The sequence below is a fragment of the Cydia pomonella genome, chromosome 9 (assembly GCF_033807575.1).
Source record: "Cydia pomonella isolate Wapato2018A chromosome 9, ilCydPomo1, whole genome shotgun sequence".
In the NCBI taxonomy this organism is placed as follows: Eukaryota; Metazoa; Arthropoda; class Insecta; order Lepidoptera; family Tortricidae; genus Cydia; species Cydia pomonella.
In genome coordinates this window covers 1,263,520-1,288,391 of record NC_084711.1, presented here as the reverse complement: position 1 = coordinate 1,288,391, position 24,872 = coordinate 1,263,520, and the positions used below count along the sequence as shown (strand labels likewise).

Below are 24,872 nucleotides of genomic sequence, written 5' to 3'. Positions count from 1 at the left end.
ACACACATATAATGAACCGAGCTGACTAGTGACAAGGGCACCACGTTGTACGTGGGAAATGCTAACACAAAATACCTATTTCAGTCACAATATATCACAGAGAAAGATATTTTAAGAGGAATTTATCATTTTCCTCTTTTTGCGCTCCTAACTTATAATTAATCAAATATCCAAAAAAGTCGAACGTAGCGACATAGCTTTGGTTAATTTACATTAAATTGTGTAAGTACATTTTCCATAATGTCCCAGGGACGAAAATGGGGACTACGATATGTTCACTATCGTCTATTTCTGTTTATGAAATAAAACTATGGTAACAGATTATGCTATATAAATCATAGCGTATAATGAATTTATTATACATCCCAAAGTTTCGAAACCTACCACGAAAGAAAGGGTTCAACACGTTGGAATGTATTTTTATTTCGTTGTTTGCGATATATAATCCGTTTCCATAGTTTTCACGAGTAACTATCGAGGTAATCGAAGACAATAAAATGTGTGTTTAGTTTAATCATTGAGTCCGACAGCTCGTGGTAAGATTCTCAATGGCAGTCCATGTTTGGAGCGTTTCACCAGCCGGTCGGGGTCAAACTCGGGCCGCCTTCGTGTGAGCGCACACGGCTCCACACTGTAGTTCTGCAGCAGCTTCAATAGGCACACCTTTGACTGCACTTGCGCGAAACGCATGCCTGGAAAATTGGAGTTGGATTAGTAAGGAGTCGGGTTAGCTGTTGATGTGGTATTTTTTTATTATAATGTTATTTTTAATTTGATGACCGATTTCTACATGAGTATATGCTTTTTTATCTAGTAGATGTATTTAAAGCAATATCGCAAAAACCTTGTTGCTTTGTCAGAATTCATAATCTAAAGAGATATCAGAAGTCATGCAAAAGAGACATCGGCTAATGCGCCAGAAATGTAAAAATGTAAATCATTAATTATTATAAAAACTCACCTATGCAATTTCTTGGTCCGAGCCCGAAGGGCAAGTAGGCGCACGGGTGCCTGTCCTTGGAATTCTCCGGTGAGAAACGATCAGGATCGAACTCGGTGGGGTTGGGCCAATGCTTAGGATCATAGTGTATACCGCTGACGGAAACTAGAACCCCCATGCCTTTCTCAGCCGTTACACCAGTATTTGGAAGTTCCACAGGTCTCAACGCTAGTCGAGGGATGGGGTCGACCACAGGATACATCCGTAGCGTCTCGTTAAACACTTGTTCCAAATAAGTCATGTCTTTAATGCAGTCGTAAGTGACTTCTCCGCTATGCTTCTTTAGGACCTGATCGATTTCAGCGACCACTCGGTCTTGTATCTCAGGATTCATGGCTAGTTCGTGTAAAAGGAAGCCCATGGCTGTAGCGCTAGTCTCGTAACCAGCCGCGTAGAAGATAAAGGCTTGAGCAGCCATCACATCTTCCGTGATCTGTAGTGTCCTGTCCTTGTCGTCCTTATATTTTTTCGTACCGTGTATCTCACCAGCATTCCTCAACTCTAAAAGCAAGTCCATGAAGTCCTTCCTATCGGAAGCGATGCCTTTGCGATCTCTCAGTATGTCTGTCACCAGCCCGTAAAAGAAGTCTTTGATCACTTTCGGCCACAGAGACATGTCGAACTTCTTCAAAATGCCGGGATACATCATCTCTAGCTCGATAGCGTAGTTCGTGGAGAAGATGAGACTGTCGAGATCATCGTAAACATTGTCGACGTTGTTTATGTCTATGTCGATGCCGAAGGCGCAGGTGCCAATGTTGCCGATAGTGAATTTCTGGACGAGTGTGTGGACGTTCTGTTCAGGAGATTTTTCAACTAACGGGCCGAGATAAGCGAGGAACTTGTCGGCGCGCCCTGTCATCAGATAGACCATGTTTTTGAGTCTTCCTGTTGAGAACATTGGGGACAGCCGAGAGCGTAGTACTCGCCAGTCATCGCTCTCAGCGTTGAAGAGATTGAAGCCGAGGCCTTTGTTGCTGAAGCTGAAGCCGCGGTCAGAGAAACTGTCGAACTCCCTGATCATTACATGCTTGAGTACATCCAAGTCTCTGACCAAGATAGTCGGATTCCAGGCGCGGTAGATCCCGACTATTTTGCTGTTAGGATAAGAATCGTAGAAATGTTTATATTGCTCCATATAGCTAGTGCGTCTGAGCATCGAGTCTTTTACATTACCGAAAAATGGCACCGGTTTAGGACTATCGACGCCTCGCTTCTCCCAGTACGAGTAGTTGCGGGTCAGGTATACGTAGATGAGAAGAGCACAACTGGCAATAAAAAAAACAATGGCGGCTATGATTTCGAGAGCCATGTTGGTTTGCTTTAGGTGTCAATAACAATAGATACAAACAAAAAAAGCGGTCCTATTTATCGACAAGCTTATCGTTAACTACGCTTCATTTGAGATATATCACGATAGAAAAAATGTATCACTAAAATGAATTGTCTGGTACTGATGCGACATTTATTTATCTAACCTAACCTAACAGTTATGGTCGGGAGTTATACAGATCATAATTATTTAAATCAGACATAGTAAATTACTTAGCAAACACGGAAAATAAAATTAATTAGAGTGGCCATCCAGGGATCGGAAACCGGTAGTTTTTGTATGGGAACGAAAACGGTATTTTTTCGTTCTTTGTTAATTACTTCATTTCAAATTAGGCAATCTAATAATACGAAGTCGTTATCTGAAAACACAACTGAGTCCTACATTTAGAGTATAAAATAAACCGAAATATATGGTTATTTCTATGTTTTTGCAAAAAACCGGTTCCGATCCCTATGGCCATCTTACCGGGCAACGGCTACAGGTTGTGGTACAAATCTAATACCAGACAGAAGTTACTTGCTAAGTTTCATGTCATTTTAAATGACAGCGATTTCCATTTCCATTGTATGGCGGCGACAAGTTCCATGTGACTCTTAAGGCCAAAACTCCGTCAGTCTTATTATTATTTAGGTTTGATTATTAAGTTAGTAAAAAAATAACCCATCGGGAAAAAAATATGTACTTAAGTATATTCATTCATAACATTAATGATACTTACTAACAATAAATTACAGATTACGTTTAGGTACTCAGTCATAGATCTCATATTCAAATTAAGATTAAAATAAAATAATAATAAACAAACGAACAATATTACATTGTGCAACGAGGGTAAGTGAGTCTTTAATTCACTCCAGCCTGCGGCTGTTGTGAATCTAAAAACCTCAAGTTTGCAACCCCCGGAGACACAATGTTTTTCATCACACTTGCAAAGAAAAGCGTAAATTTAAAGCGAAATAGTTCATAAATATGGTGACATTTCAAACATTCGTCCGCCGTGTTGTGATTTTTTGACAGGTTAGACATCGAAGACATGGACCCATCCGGCTTTCAGCAGCAAAATTGTATACATATTTTAAACGGCTACTAAATTAATGCAATTAAATATTTTACAGTACATATGGTGCTACTTTCCCGCACGTGCGGGAATGAGCACTTTCCGTGCATATGTCGAAGCTTTAAAGAGCCATATGTATTGTAAAACGTTGTACGATACACGTGCAAATAGGTCATTCACAACTCGTGTCAATTTATCACCACTCGTTACGAATTCCCTATTTTTTTCTGCACTTGTATCGTAAATAACTATTTAAACATATACTTACAAAAATAATGATCATAAACGTCAGTATATTAAAAGTAAAATTCATTTGTACCTAATTAGTTCGAATGAATTTTACGAGTAGTGACATAGTTTCAAAAAAACTTATACCTCCCTCAGGGGTTATGGAATAAGCTGCATGAAATAAGTTCTTTTTCGAGCAAGTGTGATGCAAAATGTATAAATTTAGAAGACCCTGACATTTATCAGTATATTCAGGCTCAAATAAAAATTTCCTTATTTCTAATCAGACATCTAAAAAATATCATTTTGATAAATCGTTCTGATGTCAGTGTACTTTCGAATTGGCATGTCCGTCAATATATCACAGAAAGAGATACACACATACATTTCTATAGCGTCGTTTTCACTAGACTTTTCTTCGACTTATCGCATCATAAACAATAAATCAATCTTTGCTCATGCCAAAGAGAATTTGAAAAAGGTGGTGTGGTAGAGGTGTATTGTCAAAGAAAACTTTGTAGCCACGTAAATTTACTGCCATCTTTCGACACATGATTCAAACTTTTAGAACGCCATTTTACTTTGATCCTTATTTTTTTACTGATATGTGTAAAATTTGTTAAATAACTAAAAGTGGCGCCATCTAATAGATCAAAGGCCAAAGGTATGGCGACATCGTTTTGAGCGATGGCGCCTTAACTTTTAGGTTGTGCGCTAAGATGGCGCCACTTTTTGATATTTAACAAAGTTAACAGTGAAAGAATAAGGATCAAAGTCAAATGGCGTTCTAAAAGTTTTAATCATGTGTTGAAAGATGGCAGTAAATTTACGTGGCTACAAAGTTTTCTTTGACAATACACCTCTATTTCAAATTCTCTTTGCTTATAGCAACAATCATAATATTTGCAATCATATCCCATATCATATAAAACCTATTTAGAGACTAGCGTCTTTTGACCGTCGACGTCTAGTCAGCGCTATGGAAAATGGCGTCGCTGCGCAGTTGCGCAAACGATGCGTCGAGCGACAGCCACAGAGTTACAAAACACCGCCGCTAGGAAGACGCTGCTGTGGGGTCTTTCTTATATCTAAACTAATCTCCTCCAAAAAGCGTTGCCTGATGCGTTCGCGGGACCACCTTCAATGGTAGCCCGTGCTTCGACCTCAAGACGAATCTGTCCGGATCAAACTCAAGCTGGCTTCGTGTGTGCGCGCATGGTTCCACGCGGTAGCGCTGCAGAAGCTTCACTAGGCACACCTTTGACTGCACTTGCGCGAAACGCATACCTGGATAAATGTATTAGGATTAGTAAGGAGATAGGCTACTGTTTAAGTTGTTCTTTAGGAGTGTATGAACATGGGTTTATAGCCATTCTAAATTGAGCTTAAAATACATATATTACGCAAGAATACTTAGGACAGTTAAGATCAGTGGCATTTACTATACGCCGTGGATTTTTAAACTCCGTTAATTTCATTTTCATTCTTGAGCTTAAATTAACTTAATTTCTCAAAGACACTGGTATTCTAATGAACTCCGTTTTGAAGATAATCTCTCATTATTTTTTGTCTGATAAGTGGTAATACCAGCGTGTACATTTGGCTAAGAACTTGTTTGCGTATTGATTAGTATTTAGTACGAGTTCATGCATTTGCTGCTGAACGCAAGGTATCTCGGATGATCGATGTTTAAATTGAGATTCATATGTCAGTTTTCTATTTTATTGTAAAGTTAAATATAATGCCAGTGTCAAAACAACGCTATATGCAGTATTTAAGCTCGCGGTTGCTTTATACGACAGACGCAGCGTTCAACGCATTCGATCACAGAAAGTAGAGAAAATGACCATGCGCTTACCGCTGCGTTTATTGCGTAAAGCAATATACGGTCATTAGATAATCTGGTTTAAAATGGGTGGGCGGCAAACGCATTGCGTTTGACGCTGCTTTTAACGCATAAAACAACCGCGCACTGTTGTGTTTACAACATGTTTTTTTTAAGAAAAATATAAAGTACAAATTTTTGAAATTAATTATGCCATTTAGTGTCCTTGAATGTACTTAGCCATACCCCGAAGTTAACGGAATTTTGAAAACACTGTGTACTATCTAAATACAATTTGATAGGAGCTCCATCACGGAGCCCGCCTGAATTTTGTAATTAATGTTGATCTCTCCTGTGCTGAGTCAAGGGGTCAGTGATAATTCGCCCTCTCTGCTAATTTGAAGCTATGCCACTGGTCAGGTTAATTAAGAATTTTCATAGTGTTGAAATAAAACCAGTTAAGAGGAGACTAACGTAAAATTGCAGTTTTTATATTGAATTCTACACGATTTAATCAAGGGTACATGACATGAAAAAAATCACACATAAATTATTAGACTGTATTTGCAAGGGCAGTCTCTAAGCAAAACCTTAAAAGGTTAAAGTTGGCTCGATAGAAAAAAATCATGAAAACATGTCTAATTTTCATTATTTTCAATTGTATACTATTACCGTGCATACATTGCAGTATAATTTTAGTATAAAATAGCTAAGTAATGATACAGCCGAAGGAATTTGACTAGCAGAATTTCAAACAGGAGTATACTTTCAGAGATATTGACGAAACACGTCAAAATCCGCGCGAAACCGCAATCTTCCGTCGCATGTTTCGCGCGGCGCACCTAATCTCTTGTTCTTTTCTAATTTATTGGATTTTTCGATTAGCGTTAGTTTGTATGAGGAATGCTTAAATCTTTATGCAAATAGTAAATAAGATAAAATTGAAACTCACCTATGCAATTTCTTGGTCCGAGACCGAAAGGCAGGAATGCGCAAGGATGTCTATCCTTTGAGTTCTCCGACGAAAACCGATCCGGGTTGAACTCTGTAGGGTTGGACCAGTATTTAGGGTCATAGTGGATACCACTGACGGACACTAGGACACCCATACCCTTCTCCACTGTCACTCCAGTGTCGGGGAGTTCAACGCGACCCATCGCGAGCCGAGGGATTGGGTCGACTACTGGATACATTCGTAGTGTCTCATCAAACACCTGTTCTAAGTACGCCATATCTTTAATGCAGTCGTATGTAATTTTTTCACCGTGCTTCTTGAGAACCTGGTTGATTTCGGCGACAACTCGGCCTTGTATTTCAGGGTGCAGGGCTAGTTCGTGTAGTAGGAAGCCCATGGTGGTAGCGCTGGTTTCGTAACCTGCCGCATAGAAGACAAATGCCTGTGCAGCCATAACATCATCAGTGATCTGAAGTTTTCTATCCTTGTCGTCTTCATGTCGCTTCACTCCATGAATCTCGCCCGCGTTTCTTAGCTCCAACATCAAGTCCATAAAATCTTTCCTGTTGGACGCCTGGCCATTGCGCTCGCGTAGTATATCATTCACAAGTCCGTAGAAGAAGTCCTTGATGGCTTTAGGCCAGAAGGACATGTCAAACTTCTTTAGAATGCCGGGATACATAGTTTCCAATTCGATAGTGTAGTTGGTAGTGAATATGAGATTGTCTAAAGTTTCGAAGACGTTGTCGACATCGTTTATGTCAATATCAATGCCGAAGGCGCAGGCACCAATGTTGCCAATAGTGAATCTTTGTACTAGGGTGTGGACATTCTGTTCAGGGGACTTCTCGACTACAGGGCCGAGGAAGTCCAGAAACTTGTCGGCACGTTCAGTGATCAAGTAGAGCATGTTCTTGAGTTTTCCAGTTGTGAACATGGGGGAGAGCCGAGTGCGTAGTACCCGCCAGTCGTCGCTTTCGGCGTTGAAGAGATTGAAGCCGAGGCCTTTGTTGCTGAAGCTAAAGCCACGGTCTGAGAAATTGTCGAACTCCCTAATCATCACGTGCTTGAGGACGTCTAAATCCCGGACGACGATGCTGGGGTGCCAGGCGCGATAGATCCCAACCACTTTGCTCTTAGGGTAGGAGTCGTAAAAGTGTTTAAACAACTCATTAAAGGTAGTGCGTCTAAGTGCCGTGTCTTTTAAGTTACCGAAAACTGGCACCGGCTCTGGGCCGGCTATGCCACGCTTCTTCCAATAAGAATAGTTCCGGGTCAAATACAAATAGACCAGTAGAGCAAAACTGGTAATGCCGAGTGTAATGGCGACCGCGATTTCAAGAGCCATCGTGCTTTACTTGAATTCGTGTCGTAGGCAATAGAGTCCAGTCAAAACCCGCAGATCTATATATGGATAGCTGTAATCATTTAGCACCTTATTCCACAGATAAATCACGATACAGTCGTCTTATCACGCAATCGCAATGCGGGTCACATTTAAGACGGATGCATGGAGTACAGTTAGAGATATGCAAAACAAATTGCGTACTTCAATCAACCTAACCATACTTTTCTTGAAGCGATTCAGGGCATTCATCAAACCCCGTTCATCTTAAATATTGCTATCGATAAATTAAATGAACAATGAAATGAAAATCTTTATTTCAAGCAACGACTCAATTGCTCAAAGGTTAACTGGAAGAGACCCCTGAAAGGGATAAGTTCGCCTTTGTACAAATGATGTATGTTCTGTCCTGTTTTATGTTTCTTTTTGTACAATAAAGTGTTTTACTACTACTGACACATAGATAAATTGCACCTTGAAACTAGCATAACTACATATAATATAAAGAAATATATTTTAAAACTAAAAATTACGATATGGATAAAGCTATAAGCCTGATTTTTTTGTAACCAAGAGGGTATAAAGAACTAGGTATATTCTTCTTTTCATTTTAATTTAAGTAGTAGTTTAAATTTTCAACACAATTTCTGATTAATACAACAATAAAAAAGCCTTTCGATCCCGTTTTTTACATTCAGCAAACGCAAAAGTTGCTTTGTAATGCGAATAAAGCCTGGCAAGATTTGCAGTGGTACTCATTTAATTTACTGGCAACTTGGCAAGGAGTACCGTTTGACAACGGACGATGAAAGTCATCGTATATAATTAATGTAAACAAGAAGAAAATATTTCGCAATGGGGTTGGCCGGTCGAAGTATTAAACAGATGGCGCCATCATAGCTTGCCCTGTCAATCCCTATAATTGTGTCAAATTCTTGTTTTTTTTTTTGGAATTTTGTGACCTGGATTCCAGTACTTTAAGCCAAATCTCATAGAACAAAACTAGAGACAGGGGCAAGCTATGATGGCGCCATCTATGCAAACCTTTGACAGTTGCCAACCCCATTGCAAACGATTTTACCACAAAAATGTCAATAAAGTTTTCCATAAATTTCCTTGGATTTCACGGGCCTATAAATCCCGGTCTTTTGATAGGTTTGCGTGGGGATATAGATCCAACATGCAGAGGGCCCTTGGAGAGCTTTAATGTCATGTAGAACGCCTGCGGAAACTCGTTCACAGGCGCAACAATAGACACCCATGAACCGGTCGCAGCAGGCATTGGGACTATTGTAGAAAAAGTGAACAGTATAACGGTCTATGGATTGAAGTTTAGGTGGAAAATGAGACTGGGTAATCTGGCTGATAACAGCCACTGTGCCAACTCGCGTTCTATGCATGTTTCACTTCCACCCCTGGAGCATAAAGCTCTAACGACTCCTCTCTGGACGGCCAAAGAAGGCAAGCCAGAGTTGGGACTCCGCTCCGATCGACGAAGACACGCCGGAGACGGACACCTTGACCAACTCTGGGAAGTACTCGGGGGTCCGTGGGGTTGTTACTCCCTAACATTTCGCCACAAGCTGCCCTGCGGTTTCCCATAAATTATTTTTATATAATAGGTAAATATAATAGGCATATTTAATAAGCAGGCAGGCAGTTATGACAACTGATATGGCCTGTATCCAGTAATCATAAAGAGGAGGTATAATAAGTATCATGAAGATGATGTAGTTTCAACATATCAATCTCAAACTCACTATGATAATAAAATAAAAGCTCCAGCTTAAGGAAAAAATAAAGACTGTATATAACGGTGCGGAACCCTCAGGGCTCGTTTTGGCCAGTTTTATATCCCTTAGTACATATGTACGAGTACAAATAAAGTGCACTGTATCGGATAATCAGGCATTAATCGATTGATAATAACATTAATAACAACAACCATTTATCAGTAATCGTTACGCCGTGACAAGCAAAACACGAGTACATTTCCGTTTGCACCGTCCAAGGACGTTTTACGTATATATTTGATAGGGTGATTCATGAGACGTAAGCAGGACCAACCCTACACACTAACCCCCTTATTCATAAACGTGTACTAAAGTTACGATGCCGCTAAAAATCGTTTGTCCCTTTCCATCATACCAATACGTCGTAAAGGGACAAACGATTATTAGCGGCATCTTAACTTTATTACGCGTTTATGAATAAGGGGGTAAGTAAATAGTGATCGATCGTTCACCATCGTATTTAAGTCAAATAGCCACACCTTATTCCTGTTTTTTAACTTTTTGTTCAGATTTAATTCTCTACAATTATTGTCATCCTAAAACAACTTATAGAAATAATTTATCCGTAAGCTCAAACAGAAGAGATAATTGGACATAACAGAAAAACATAGAAAGCAAAAAGCGCCAGTGCAATGGGGTCATCTCGGAATGACGCTGGCGACTTCAAGCACTGATCTTCCGAAGAGACCATCCGGTGAAACATTCACGACCGGTTCACAAAAACAATAAAAAAAAAGAAAAAGACATTCAATAGACAGAAATAAGTTTACATTTGGTGAACTGAAGATTAAATTTATATATACAGAATGGCTACGTTAAAGATGATATTCATAAAAATAAGTTTTTAATAATCCAATATAATAATTATTCTTCCTCTAAATGTAAAAATGTTAGATAATATTATTCAGTATATATATATGCTCCCCCCCCCCCCCGACCGTTTTCGGCCACGGCGACTGCTTCAACTCCTTTTTTGGCGTTCATGTGCTCTCGTGTGGCTGACGTAGCCGATTTTGTTGGCAAAGACCCGTGCGCACAACGGGCACGAGAGGACACCATCAATATTATTCAGTACTGAAAAGATGAAGGAGATTCATGCTCTGATGAGAAGATTATGTGTTCCTATAAAAATCTTGCAATAAACACATTTTTGATTTTGATGCTGATAAATATGCAACGTAAACAAAACAGAAGACTGTCCATCGCAATCCAACGCGGCAACGCAACGAGCGTGATGGGCACATTTGCGTCGGGAGCAGCCCAAAACTGGTATCAGTAGGTAGGTAGTTATTTTATACATATTTATTTTATATTTATATTTAAGTACAGATACAAATTCTTATAATGTCATGTTCACCCATGTATTGGCTGTTGTATTTATAATGTTGCTATGTATTTTCTATGGCAATATATGATGTCATGTCATGTTGTATTGACTTGTGTATGAGCCCTTGAGGTCTACTTACAGAATAAATTCATAAATTATTATGATTTGACTCCTTGATTCCACTGATTACCAGTTCGCCAAACAATATCGGACTGTCAGTTATTCGCGATTGTAACCGTCCGAGAGTCACTACTAAAGCCATTTTGTTATTTGTAGTCTTGTGGTTTTGGTGGATAGATAGATAGATAGAGTTCCCTACTCTGTACAATATAAGCGCAACTTTACCGTATAGGGAGCGTGCATGAACTGTAGGAGGCAGCACAGGAGCCGTCAGATTTTTGGCGCGAGGCGTAAATGTGATGTTTATTGTTTTAACGACCAGTTTGGCCTAGTGGGTAGTGACCCCGCCTACGAAGCCGATGGTCCCGGGTTCAAATCCTGGTAAGGGCATTTATTCGTGTGATGAGCATGGATATTTGTTCCTGAGTCATGGGTGTTTTCTATGTATTTAAGTATTTATAAATATTTATATATTATATATATCGTTGTCTAAGTACCCTCAACACAAGCCTTATTGAGCTTACTGTGGGACTTAGTCAATTTGTGTAATAATGTCCTATAATATTTATTTATTTATTATTATTATTTATTGTTCCGATGTAGCCCACAAAATGGCAGAACCTACTATGCACAAGAAAACACGTGACGTGTAAATTTACATGTTTATGGTTCCGATTCAGGCCACAAGATGGCAGACCCTCCAACGCGCACGGTCCCTATTTCCTATACAATTTTCGTATCTTCGTAACATCCGGAAATTTACATTTTGTATTCATTCTGCCCCTTCAAGCTACACAGAGAAGGAAGATGTCATTTGTACTATTTCCCCTCTGCCGAAGCATAGGTACAACTGTACCTATGGCGGTGCGTGTACTCGCACTCGCACTATTGGAAATGTATAGGTTGCAGATTGGCAACTAATTTGTGTGATTTAAAGATAAGGATATATCTTATGACGCCACAACAGGTGTTCCATCAATAATTTGGCGAAAACGTATGCCGTATTAAATTGATATAGATCGGCTTTTCCGTGATTAATTAAGTGACTTAAGGATTGTTTTCGAAGATAGCATACTCGTAATAATTGACTTATTGCCCAGTGGATATACTTATAATCGCATTATTATGATTTAATTTAATGATTAGAGAATTTATTTCACGTAATTTTTTTACTGGTCCAATTCAGTATGTACAAGAATACTTATGCCCTTCTAATTTTAGACTACGATTTATTTGTTTTTTATTTAACATTATAGAATGGGCTACATTGTTGATGCTTACGATAGTTTAAACATGTCAAAATGATACAATAATTACATTCCCTCAAAACTACTACATTAAACAATCAAATAACCCACCACGAGTCATTCCAGGCGCAAAAGTTCCCAGCACGTTTGATGCGTTTTCGAGTTGAATCGCAATAGGTAACCTTTCCACCAGGTATGACCCGGAGCGGGGACCAAGTCCCCTCTCTCGCAAGCGACTCCCGGGATCCCTAAAGAAAAACCGTGCCTCTGAGCACCAACACCCAGTGGTCTGCACCGCGAGCAGAACAAACAAATAACCGCCCAAGCAGGCTATAGTATGAAATCCAATAGGTTCTTAGTTTGAATATCAAGGTCGTAGGGCCGGCCCACAGGGGGACTTGGTCAAGAGCTAGCGCGAGCAAGGATTTCCCGTCTAACCTAAATTGCCAAAGGAGCTGGGCTCCTAAGCCGTAGTACAGGTCGCGAACGGGCAAGACTACAAGTACTGGCTTTGTCGTCGAGGGAGTCTGATGAGTGGCTCCGGGCATATCTTTCACCAATCACCGGAACCTTCCTCGCACCGGACACTTCGGCTTGGAGTCCGCATCTGTGCTCGACGTATTAGTAATTCGACGAATTAGGACACCACGGGTTGTCCTGTTAGAAAAGTGCCGGGCGCTTCTCTAGGCACGCCGCAATGAATGACATAATCCGCCGGTCTCGTGTAACTGTCAGCTCTACTAGAGCCGACCGGCATAGCTAAAGACGACGGCAAGAGATCGGACGATATGTTCTTGGTTCCGTGGAGTGTGGGAAGGGTGCTAGTGTGTGACCACGTCCAGTCCCATTTGAGCCTAGCAGTCTTCTTGCCGACGTCATGCGGGTTCTAGAGCGCAGCGTGGTGTTCCGGATACGGTCGATCCTCTTCTCACCTAAAATGCTGCGCTCAATAGCCCGTTGGAAAACCTTCAACTTGGACTTCTGACTTTCGGTGAGTGACCATGTTTAAGCACCGTAGGTTAGGACGGGCAGGATACACATGTCGACGAGCTTTCGCTTCAGTGACAATGGAAGGCTACCCTTCATCAGCTCCTTCATGGACCAGTAGCTCTTCTAGGCGTTTGCAACACGGCGCTCGATTTCTTTCTTGCCTGTTGCTGAAAGAGACTAACTGGCCCACGTAAATATACTCGTCAACATAGTGTATAGTCTACCTCAACCTTACTACGTTTCTTGCTATTAGTCATGACTTGAATTTTGGTTCAATTCATTCTAAGTCCAACTTGAAGGCTTGCATTGCTCAGGTCTTGGAGCATTGCCTGAAGTTCTGCACCGTCATCGGCGAAGCGAATAATAATTTAATCTAATAGTTATCTAATCTAAATTGTTACATATCTATCTTGTATATAAAAATAAGGGCCAATAAATGTTTGCCAAGATGATGATATAGATACAATTTGACGACCGGTCTGGCCTAGTGGGTAGTGACCCTGCCTACGAAGCTGATGGTCCCGGGTTCAAATCCTGGTAAGGGCATGTATTCGTGTGATGAGCATGGATATTTGTTCCTGAGTCATGGGTGTTTTCTATGTATTTAAGTATTTATAAATATTTATATATTATATATATCGTTGTCCAAGTACCCTCAACACAAGCCTTATTGAGCTTACTGTGGGACTTAGTCAATTTGTGTAATAATGTCCTATAATATTTATTTATATTATACACAATAATTTGGAAATATGTTCATACATCATCAATATATTCAGTATCAGAATTATATAAATTTGCATACTCATCATCTGTTGACATTGAAGTGGATTTTAAGCGTAAAAAGAAACCGACATTCAAAGTATTGAAATAGGAATAGTATAGTATTGGGACCGTGCGAAGTGCGTGGTGGGGGTAAGTAAAGCGATCCCAGCGCATAAGGTGGTAAAAATTTGAACTAACTGCGGATAGCGTCTTTAACATTTCGTAAAATTATATGGCTCGAAATGAAACTTTGATTTACGATTACTCCTGAAATATTCATTTAAATTGTATGGTGTAAGGGACCATTGTAATCTGTATGAAATGCTTAATATAACTAACGTATTTATTTTGATAATTGTTATTAATGTATCCATGTAAATAGCTTTGCAAATGCCACATATTACGTGATCTTTTTCTAGAAGTTAAGAATGGATATAGTAAGTTATCCTTAAAAGATAGACATTTCACATCGCGGACTTTTTTGTAGACCTATGAATGAGAAACAACTCCACCATACATTATGTTGTTATAGCTCAAACGGATTAGGCAGCGTTTTCGATTAAAGCTCCTAGCCAGCATGATTTTTTCCGACAACATCGTTATATTTCAAACAATTTACACAAAACCTTAACAAGTTATATACTTAAGCCTTCCTAAAGAATCACTCTATTGATAGATGAAAGTCGTATGAAAATCCGTTCAGTAGTTTTTAGTTTTGGAGTAGTTTTATAAGATGTAGTGAATTGACGTTTTCCCCTAGACTTGCGGACACTAGGTTGCGTGACAGTCGTGCACGCTCCCAATAGGAATATTAGATAGATAAATAAATAGATAGATAGAATACTCTTTATTGGCACACCTAGGTAAAAGATACAGCTTAAAGAAAAACAATTGATAATATTAGTTATGATTCTGATATTGAATATATTGATGACATATAAAAATGTTTTTAAAATATAGTATATTTATATTGATTTGTTCAAGATCATTTGTAAAAAAGGTATATTAAATAAAACCGGCCAAGAGCATGTCAGGCCACGCTCAGTGTAGGGTTCCGTAGTTACTCTTCCGTCACAATAAGCTAAACTGGAGCTTAAAGTATAGTAAATTGTTAACCAAGGGATGAAACGGTACCTTTCACGCGAGTTAAACAAATAGGCAAATTTGCATAATCAGTACGTAATTAGGTAAAGAAGTCTTTTTACTATGAAGGGGGAACTTTTTGCGATAACTCAAAAACAGCTAAACTGATCATGTCCGCTATAGTTTTAATTTAATGTCTTTCTTAAGCTCTACTTCCACGATTTTTTTCATAATTTTTGGACCTATGGTTCAAAAGTTAGAGGGGGGGGGGGGGTCACAATTTTTTTTTTTCTTTCGGAGCGATTATCTCCGAATATATTCACTTTATAAAAAAATGTTTGTTGAAGACCCCTATTAGTTTTGAAAGACCTTTCCAACGATACCCCACATTGTAGGGTTGAAGCAAGAAAAAAAATCACCCCCACTTTACGTGTAGGGGAGGTACCCTCAAAAAATTATTATTTTAGATTTTATTGTACGACTTTGTCGGCTTTATTGATTTATATATCCATGCCGAATTTCAGCTTTCTAGCACTAACGACCACGGAGCAAAGCCTCGGACAGACAGACAGACAGACAGACGGATATGGCGAAACTATAAGGGTTCCTAGTTGACTACGGAACTCTAAAAAATATTGGTATAGACAACGATAAGTTAATAATAGATACGAATTATCGTAATTATTAATCGTATCCGTGTTGTTGTTTTGATTGAACTAGATTAGCAATGGAGGTGAAAACAAGCAGACAAAGTAGGTGAAGTACTCTATGGTAAAATGTCATTCTTTGTTTATTGAGTTCAACATCTCCAGCACGACCTTGCCTTGCAGTTCAATAATAGCCATAGCAGCGTTCAACGATTCTGCTCGAACCTTCTCCGCTCCGTCTCAGAGTCCTCTTTCTACGAAGAAGCGCACAGCGTCAAGGACGTCATGGGCGCGTAAATGAGGCCCTAATACCAGCAAAGCGAGACCGAAATCAATTGTTTAATATAAACTGAAATAGATGTCAAATACAAAGGAAAAAAAACACCAAGGCACCCAATGCCCAGCGCTACAGCCTCACAGGCTTTTATTCCCTAATTGTATAATCCACTAACCTTGCCATGTAGTTCGACAATCGCCATAGCAGCGTTGAGCATCTCCGCTCGAACCTTCTCGGCCCTGTCGCCGAGCCCGCGCTCGACAAAGAAGCGCATCGCGTCGGGGACGTCGTGCGCGCGCAGGTGCGGGGCGAGCGCGAGCAGCGCGAGCCCGGTGCCGCGCCGGGCGCCCCACTCGTCCACCGCTTCTTCCACTACGTGACCGAACTGGTCGAGTTTGGCTGGGATCATCTGTGAACAAGATATCAATGGGGTTAAAAAAAATACAATAAGGAGAGGAGAGAGAGAGGGGGTGTTCCTCGGAATCTTTAGCTATTTTATGTGTATCCGATTTCCCATCGAGGTTCAGTATGGACATATTGAGGGAACTCTTCAAATATTATAGGCATAGGATTTGAGTTTTGGGTGAGGTGTTCTTTTCCGAACAATAAAGGCCAGTCAAGACGGGATGATCAAATCAACCGATTTGATTAGAAAATAAATTGGCGACAATCTCCAATTTAATCACCAATTTTAGGTTTATGGTGATATTTGAGCGCTCTAAATAAATGCTCCCAAACGCTAATACTAGCGTCACAAATTGGTATTTTTGAGTCCGCGCCTCCATTTTATCGGTAACATCGGTCATAATTAGCGTTTACGACTGAACCAACTGATTTAATCAGACAATTTAATCAGATTGGCGAAAAATTATTCCCGTCTGGACTGGTCTTAAAGGTAATTCAAGATTAAAATTCATATAACACGTATATAATAAAAGATCTTTCTGGACATAGTTTTCGGGTTAAGTTAGTTCTCTTAAAATATCTTATTTTAACGCTTGTTATCCGACGTGTAAAAAAGCGCCTAAATTATCTTTATATTGGTAATAAGATTGCTTAAAACTTACCGGTAACTTCTCAGAGTAGATGTCCTGCAGCGCGCGCAGCACTTCTGCGCGTGTCATGGGTACCATCTGCTGTGCTCCTATAACGAAAATGGGGAATTAGCTACATGATGTAGTTTTTGGAAGATGTCAATCGATTCGACTGAGATACAAATATTTCTAATAAACCTATCTACTATTCCATTAATCATGACCCCGGTACGTCCTTAAACTACGTCCACAAGAGAGGTTTGGGCATTGTGAATGTCATCTCGCTTTGTGTGGTAGGGTACAGCCAGTGGATGTCATTCTAGATCTAGAGCAGAGCCCAACTGGGGAAGTACCTCCACTTTACAGAAAACCGCAGCCAAATAACACTAGACCCTACTCATAGTGTTATTTGGCTGCGGTTTTCTGTAAAGTGGAGGTACTTCCCCAGTTGGGCTCTAGTGTTGTGTTCCTGCCGGTGAGTAAGGTTACCTGAGCTCAACGAGGGGGGTGGGGGTTTAGGGTCGGCAACGCGCATTTAACTCCTCTGGAGTTGCAGGCGTTCATAGGCTACGGAGACTGCTTACCATCAGGCGGGCCGTATGCTTGTTTGCCACCGACGTAGTATAATAATAATAATAAAAAAGTAAAGCAAAGTACGTTATTAAACTCGAATATCTTCACAAAAACGTTACAAAAAACTGCGGATTTCGTATTTTTGGAATACTCTCGTTTGTCTAACGTATTTAATACTAAGTTATGTCATTATATGTGTTTGATAATTGCGAGAAAAAAAATATGCGCAAACATGGCCTATAAATATTAAGAATTTATTTAAATTTCTTTCCAAAAAAAAAAAAACATACAAAAGGCGGACTAAACAGATGTGGTAACATTTCTAATATGTATCCCCCCTCATGGGCCACCAAATTATATCTCACTTTTAGCTTTGGCTCTTAGACAAAATTTACCGATTTCATGTAAGTGTATGGTGCAGTACCTGTCTCTTTCTTCTCCGATGCTCCGTTCTCTTCCTGTGCAGTAGTATGGACAAGATGAGCTAAGGCAGCGGCGGCGGCGCGTTGGACAGGTTCGGCTGGATGTTGTACTTCTACGAGTAACAGTGGGAACATTTCGCCTCGACTGCTCCAATCTTGTGCTTCTGGGACCGCTGACCATAGCTCTTGGGCTAGCTTCCTGTTGATATTAAATCACTTACTTCTAAGAAAACTTTCGTGTTATTACCTTTAACAAAGAAATTAATCGTCTTCGCCACACAGTATTTCATAATTCTTCGGACATTTCATATCAATGTATAATGTAGAGAAAATGCACAAGTGCTATAAGAAATAGCTAAATGTGCCAATAAAACTCGTATTTGAAGAGTTCCTTTGATTTCAGAAGGATCCCAACTTCACCCAGAGTTTTACCGATCCCTTTACTTAGTATGTGTGGTTTAAGCCATTGTTCGGCTTTAAGTAACGTCTATCAGCAATAAACTATTTTATCCATAATTAATTAAAAATTTAACTCACTTATTATCTTCCGCGATGTCAAAAGTCGCGACTAGCAGCCGCTTGCTAATTTCCAGAGCCTGATCCTTGTCCTCAAACAGTGGCGGCAAGCGCGTCGCTATGCGGAGGAGCGTTCGTAACGCTGCGTCGCGGACAACCTACATGTGGAAAAGGGTCTTAGTGCATATGTAATAAAGCATATTTTTAAACAAAGTTATTCACCTATCATCATTTTGAAACTTACAATAGTAGAATAATAAACTATCCCTATTTATGAGGTAAGTAATCACCCAAAAGGGGGCAAAATAAAATGGCAGGTTCAATTATCGGTGTTTTATGTGAATTGTTTTTTTTACAAGTATTATTTTAGAGACAATAGGGAAAAATTAGGTTAAACAAAGTATACCTCAAATTATCGCCAGGTTTTGAGTAGGTACCATTGCATTATGAAAAAGTTATTATTATATGTTGAAGTAATTAAATAGCGTAGCAAAAGATAAAAAGAGGCCGCCGGCGTGAAACAGTCTCTCTCACCTCTATTGGATTTTGCAGGCCCGCCAATAAACAGACGACATCTTTGTTTGTGATCGGTGCTCGTAACGCCATGTCAATGTCACCTACTTCTACCCCAAAATTATACTTAGCCGAGGGACTGAAGGTGTATTTTTGAATACTCACCTCAAGTGGACTTCACAGGCCCGCCAACAAACAGGCGACGTCTTCAGGCGTGATCGGTACTGTGACGATAAGTCACCAGTTTATATGCTAAAATGAAACTTATCCGAGAGTCATAAGGTGCATCTTAAAATGAGACTCACTTCTAGTGGGCTTTGCAGACCGGCCAACAAACAGACGACGTCTTCGTGTGTGACCGGTGCTCGTGAAGCCATGTCACCAGTTTCTAATAGAGCGACCGTGCATGCAGTTTGGACGCGTCCACTTGTGCTTCCTGCAATATATCACAATTGTTGAATATGCGAGAGGGTGATGCAATGCACATCCTCAATAATTTAGGCAACGTGTATAAATATAGCACTTGTTGCAAACCGAAGGTTTGCGTGTTTGTCCTTCTTTGAGATTTCTGGGAACTAATGTACGAAATTAGCAGTCGAGGAAACTGGACGAATTTTTATAAGTCTTTTGGGGTTGACGGTCAGATGGCGGTCACATTCATAAAAACTAGTGCATTCGTCTATTATAAAGATATCCGATATTTATTGAAATACAATTTTACAGCATTTAAGGGGCGCCAATGCGCAGTAAAATTAAGTAGTACTAAAGCTATAAGCTCACAAGTCGCATTCAGGTGCAAAAATAAAAAAAAAACTGTTGAGGAGAGGAGAGTACTACGAAAGCTACGATCACGTAAGTAGTTGTCGGGAACAAAAAAATTACAAAACAATTTGGTCCTTCAAGTCGTTTAGTGTTTCTCGTGTGTCCAAAGTGCAGTATCGAATCGGTTTGACTGGCCTCCCACAAGCGGGTCCCACTAGTCAGATTGAGAAGGTGTCTACGCTGTACCGGACATACGGGAACACTGTTTGGCCAGCATAACGGCACTAGCAGCTGCATCACAGAGCATATCAGCAGAGATTTACAGCAATTCATTAGAATTTAACACCACACAATAAAGAGCAAATCAAGAGCATATCAAAAGCAGTAAGCATATTTTAGCAAAATGGGGTCTATACAGGAAATGTTGGATACCCAATCTGAGCTTATGGAAGCTATAAAAAAAATTCTTCTCGAATTTAAGAAAGACGGACCGGACCGCAAGACGCCCGAGCGGATCCCAAGAAGATTACAAATTCTTGACCAGTATTGGGCCGAATTTCAAGTAAATCATAAGAAACTTTGTGAAGAGGAAGACATTGAGCATACTTCTCCGAAAATCAATATAGAGCCACGGAACAATTTTATCATACAACCAGGCAGTACGTTAGCACCTTCATGAAGGCGGAACGTAAGTCAGCAGATACTTTATCAGAGGCATCAGCATCAAAAAGGGGACCATTGCCCCAACCGAGTCGTCGTGATAGGACGGATCCGGCTCGAAGGACCAAATTGATGTATCGGCTGCTAGTGCCTCATACACCAATTATATTATGTATGATAGTGTTAATGATAACTCACAATATGCCTAAAGTAAACACTTTATTCATTCAGAATTACTTTAACTATAAAAGCCGTGATATTGTGAATGATGGTTTTAACGAGGACACGCGTGATGGGTGCTAATGATGAACGTGAACTGACTCGTATTTTATTGCTTTAACATTGTAAGTCATTTCGCTGAGATGGCAATGTGCGGTATGTAGACCGTACAGTAGTCGCCTTCGTCATCAAGTCCAGTCAGAGTTCCCTCTTAATATTCGAGATGTAGCAGACATTAGGTTAACATTACACCTTATATCAAGGGAGTTAAAGCCTAGCATACCCAGTAAAAATTTGGTTAGGTATAAAAAAGCGCGTTGACTCACCCACGAGCTCGACGAGGGCGCGGAACATGTGGTCGGTGGGGAACAGCGCGGGCTGCAGCAGCGGCCCCGGGCCGCGGAGCGCCGCGTGCGCACTAACTATTGCCAGCCCCGCTAGCATCGCTCTCTCATTGCTTCGGACTGCGTTTACTGACATGCCTGAAACAATACCATACAATACAACTAAAGATAAAGAAAACATGACTGCAGCCACAAAATGGTCCGGCTTTGGTCTCCTTGCGAGTAATAAATAAATATTATAGGACATTATTATACAAATTGACTAAGTCCCACAGTAAGCTCAATAAGGCTTGTGTTGAGGGTGCTTAGACAACGATATATATAATATATAAATATTTATAAATACTTAAATATATAGAAAACACCCATGACTCAGGAATAAAATATCCAAGCTCAATACACGAATAAATGCCCTTACCAGGATTCGAACCCGGGACCATCAGCTTCGTAGGCAGGAACCCACTAGGCCAAACCGGTCGTCAAACAATAAACAAATAAAAATAAAGAAAACATGACTGTAGCCACAAAATAGTCCCGCTTCGGTCTCCTTGCCAGTAAAATACATTAGTACCACTGAAAATCCGCAACATGGCGATGTCCAAATATAAAATGCTGTTTTACTAAAAGTAACCCACCAGTTTTAAGCAGCGGGAACACATAACAGAATCCGGGAGCGCTAAGTGGCTTGCCCGGTTGTTCCTTAGTTCCAACGGTGATGTAGTTCGGATTGTCGCTTTGTCTAAGTCTTCTCTCACGCTGGGTCCAGGTCGCATTGTCATTCACAAAAGAGTTGCAAAGTCTAAGAGAAATGTGTGCCTCTAATTTGACAGCTTAACAAAATTATATGTATTATGCTAGTCTTGATTTGTCAAAAGTTGACTATGAGTTCAGTTACCACAAAACATGGCACTGTATTCGCTCCGTGCATGACTGTGACGCGCCCTAGTGGGTGTGGAACATATTGCTTAATTGACAGTTGGCAGCTGTCGATAGTATGAAGATGCCATCCCACAAAAGTTAATATTTTCACCACGTCGAGCGTTGGCGTAACTTGTATTTCCCCCACCAACACTTTGCACATAGCCAATAACGCTAACTAGTTCGACTGTCTCGAGGACACGATTTTTTCTAGCATTTTACACCTCTTTTACTATAAACCTTTTGAACGCCAGACGGCGATGGAATATGCCGTGCCCCGGACGCCAGGCGACCACGATTATACAAGCGAAATTGTGCTTTATGGAGTCCCGCGTAAGTCCCTATTGCATTAGCGAAGCTTTATGAGTCTTTTCAACTGTCGCTTGCCAAGTCAGCGTATAGTTTAGACAATCTACACGTTTTCCTGAAAATATCCATATAGAACTCACCAATTTTGAGCAGCGGGAACACATAACAGAATCCCGGAGCGTCGAGCGGCTTGCCCGGTTGTTCCTTAGTTCCCACCGTGATCTCATGGATCAAGTTTATGGTTCGGATCGTCGCTTTGTCCAAGTCCTCTTCTTCCCACGCCGGGTCCAGGTCGCATTGAGGTTTGTGGAGTCTGGAAATGTTTTCTATATAAGATGGTGTTTTTTGAATTCCAGACCAACTTTATTGAGTACATATCGTATATATTACATTTTTATAATTAATACTAAAAATAAAAACAGTCCATTGCACATTGTAGAGATATTATTGCTGCACTGCAGGTATTTCAAACTAGTATACATGGGAAGTCAATCTTCCTCAAAAGACCAGACCACGACCTAATAGTGATTTTCTAGGCGGCAGGCAGACGGCGTGGACGGATCCAGCACCTATGGCTTCTAGTAGCTTTTGGTGTAGTATAGCGGTCATACCTGACGGTGAGCGCGTGCACTTGGTCCTTGAGCGCGGGCGGCAGCAGCGGCAGGCTGCGGTGCGCCTGCAGGGCCGGCGCGGCGCCCAGCGGGGACCGCAGGGCGCCCAGCAGGGCCGGCACTATGCGCCGCGCGTGCAGGCAGATGGCGTGGACGGATCCGGCACCTACGGCTTCTAGTAGACGGACGGCGATTTCTACTTGGCTATTTAGCTAAAAAAAAAACAATACCAGTAAATAAACTCTAAAAACAAATTAAATTACTTTCTATATACTTTTTATTTCGTTTATAGTTTAAATAGTAGTGTCTCTACTTGTTAAAAACACAATATAAATTTCACAGAAGAGTATTAATGGCAACGCCATCTCTCTTTCCTAGCCCGGAATCACCTACATTAATTCGGTTAAGAGGTCGAACCATACTGTTCTACCTTAGGAATGGCCAGGAGGCGCCACAAGCCTTCGGAAATTGTCATATACTTCGAAATAGGTCGAAACCTATGCCACCCAGCCCAGGTTTCTTTAACAAAGTATCAAGGATCAAATAAATACACGAGTTCCATGACTCAATATTGTTTACTTAATAAAAAAATTCGAGTAAAATCTGAAAATTAGGTGTACTGAACGTTTCTAACCGTTTAAAAATATAAGATTATAAAGTAATGTTTTTTTAAACTCACAATCTAAATCCAATTTTTTTCTTTCTTTTTCTATCACTTTTTGTACATAGATCATAAAACATGACGAATCTATAAGGGTTCCGTTTTTTGCCATTTGGCTACGGAACCCTAAAAATTAGTATAATATAGAACACAAAATATTTACTTACAGAAGTTAACCTCTCGCGTATGGCACTCTCCTTGGCTAGTTGTGCTTTTATAGCCTCCTTCTGCTTCGCCGATAGTGGGGCCTATAAAGAAGCGAAGTATTTGATGAAAAATGCTCTTTATTACTTTCAAATACAGTTCAAAACCACTGTGGGAAAAATCTTCCATCTGTCTAACTAAGGGATAAGTTTTTATCACTGACTTAAAGCTAAGTCCACACTGTGCCATGTCCACAATGCCATTTGACTTTGATCCTTATCCTTTCACTAATTTATGTTAAATATCAAAAAAGTGGCGCCATCTTACCGGGCGTTGGCTAAAGGTTGTGGCGCCATCGCTCCAAACGATGCCGCCATACCTTTGGCCTTTGATCGATGGCGCCACTTTTTAATATTTAACAAATTTAACACATACGAGTATCAGTGAAAGAAGGAAATGAAATGGCGTTCTAAGTTTTAATTATGTGTCGAAAGATGGCAGTAAATTTACTGTGGCTACGAAGTTTTCGTTGACAATCCACCTCCATTTCAAATTCTCTTTGCTTTCAAGTAAGGTTAATGAGTGATGTTTGTGATTAAGCGTTCAAATGGTTAATCAAACATCAGTGAACCTTGTATCGTTGCAATAAGGTCGACTGTCACTTTATACCTCTCGCATCGAATGATGGTTCCTATGAGAATTCATTTTTATTTTTGACATGTCTATTTAAGGTTTATAAAGGGTTTTTCATACGGTTTTCACCTATCAATAGAGTGATTCTTGAGGTGTATAATTTGTTAAGGTTTTGTGAAAACTGGTTTAAATATACTAACCTAACCTACCCGGTGAGCGGGGCGGGTCGTTAGTAAGTTATAAATGTACTACCTCTTTGAGCTTGCCCTCCTTCCGACGTTTGTCCTCTAGTTCGCGTCGCAGCTGTAGTTCTTCGAGCTGTTCTTTATAGCTGTACGCTTTGCTTTCGCGCTTCAAGTTCATCGCGTTGTTGTCTTCGTTGCTGCAAGATAATTAACTAAATGAATAAATAAACATAAAGACGATCTTCAACGCTACGACATTACTTGCAGAATACCGACTATCTGTTGCGCTACAAGCATCGCAATGGCGCACAAGAAAGTAGATAAATTTGAGCGTCAGCGTCCAGATGCTAAAAGACATATACCCTCCCAATAC

At 40.3% G+C, this 24,872-nt stretch overlaps 3 protein-coding genes across 3 annotated transcripts in view; all 3 read right to left on the bottom strand.

The window, feature by feature from the left end:
* LOC133521063 (stalled ribosome sensor GCN1) overlaps positions 1 to 24,872 on the bottom strand; it is an 81,477-nt gene that overhangs the window by 33,460 nt on the left and 23,145 nt on the right. Inside the window, 10 exon segments of the mRNA XM_061855793.1 lie at positions 16,171 to 16,404; positions 17,063 to 17,139; positions 18,027 to 18,223; positions 18,562 to 18,698; positions 19,359 to 19,489; positions 21,021 to 21,176; positions 22,406 to 22,578; positions 22,877 to 23,088; positions 23,705 to 23,785; positions 24,567 to 24,696. Of these exon segments, the coding sequence (XP_061711777.1) occupies positions 16,171 to 16,404; positions 17,063 to 17,139; positions 18,027 to 18,223; positions 18,562 to 18,698; positions 19,359 to 19,489; positions 21,021 to 21,176; positions 22,406 to 22,578; positions 22,877 to 23,088; positions 23,705 to 23,785; positions 24,567 to 24,696 (1,528 nt within the window).
* Positions 145 to 4,096, bottom strand: LOC133521060 (cytochrome P450 6B5-like). Its single transcript, XM_061855788.1, has 2 exons — positions 962 to 4,096; positions 145 to 692 (listed from the first exon to the last, which is right to left on the bottom strand). Exons 1-2 carry the CDS (start codon positions 2,310 to 2,312, stop codon positions 511 to 513), a joined length of 1,533 nt encoding a protein of 510 aa, XP_061711772.1. The 5' UTR covers positions 2,313 to 4,096; the 3' UTR covers positions 145 to 510.
* LOC133521059 (cytochrome P450 6B5-like) lies at positions 4,130 to 10,459 on the bottom strand. The gene is made up of 2 exons (XM_061855787.1): positions 6,399 to 10,459; positions 4,130 to 4,908 (listed from the first exon to the last, which is right to left on the bottom strand). Exons 1-2 carry the CDS (start codon positions 7,747 to 7,749, stop codon positions 4,715 to 4,717), a joined length of 1,545 nt encoding a protein of 514 aa, XP_061711771.1. The 5' UTR covers positions 7,750 to 10,459; the 3' UTR covers positions 4,130 to 4,714.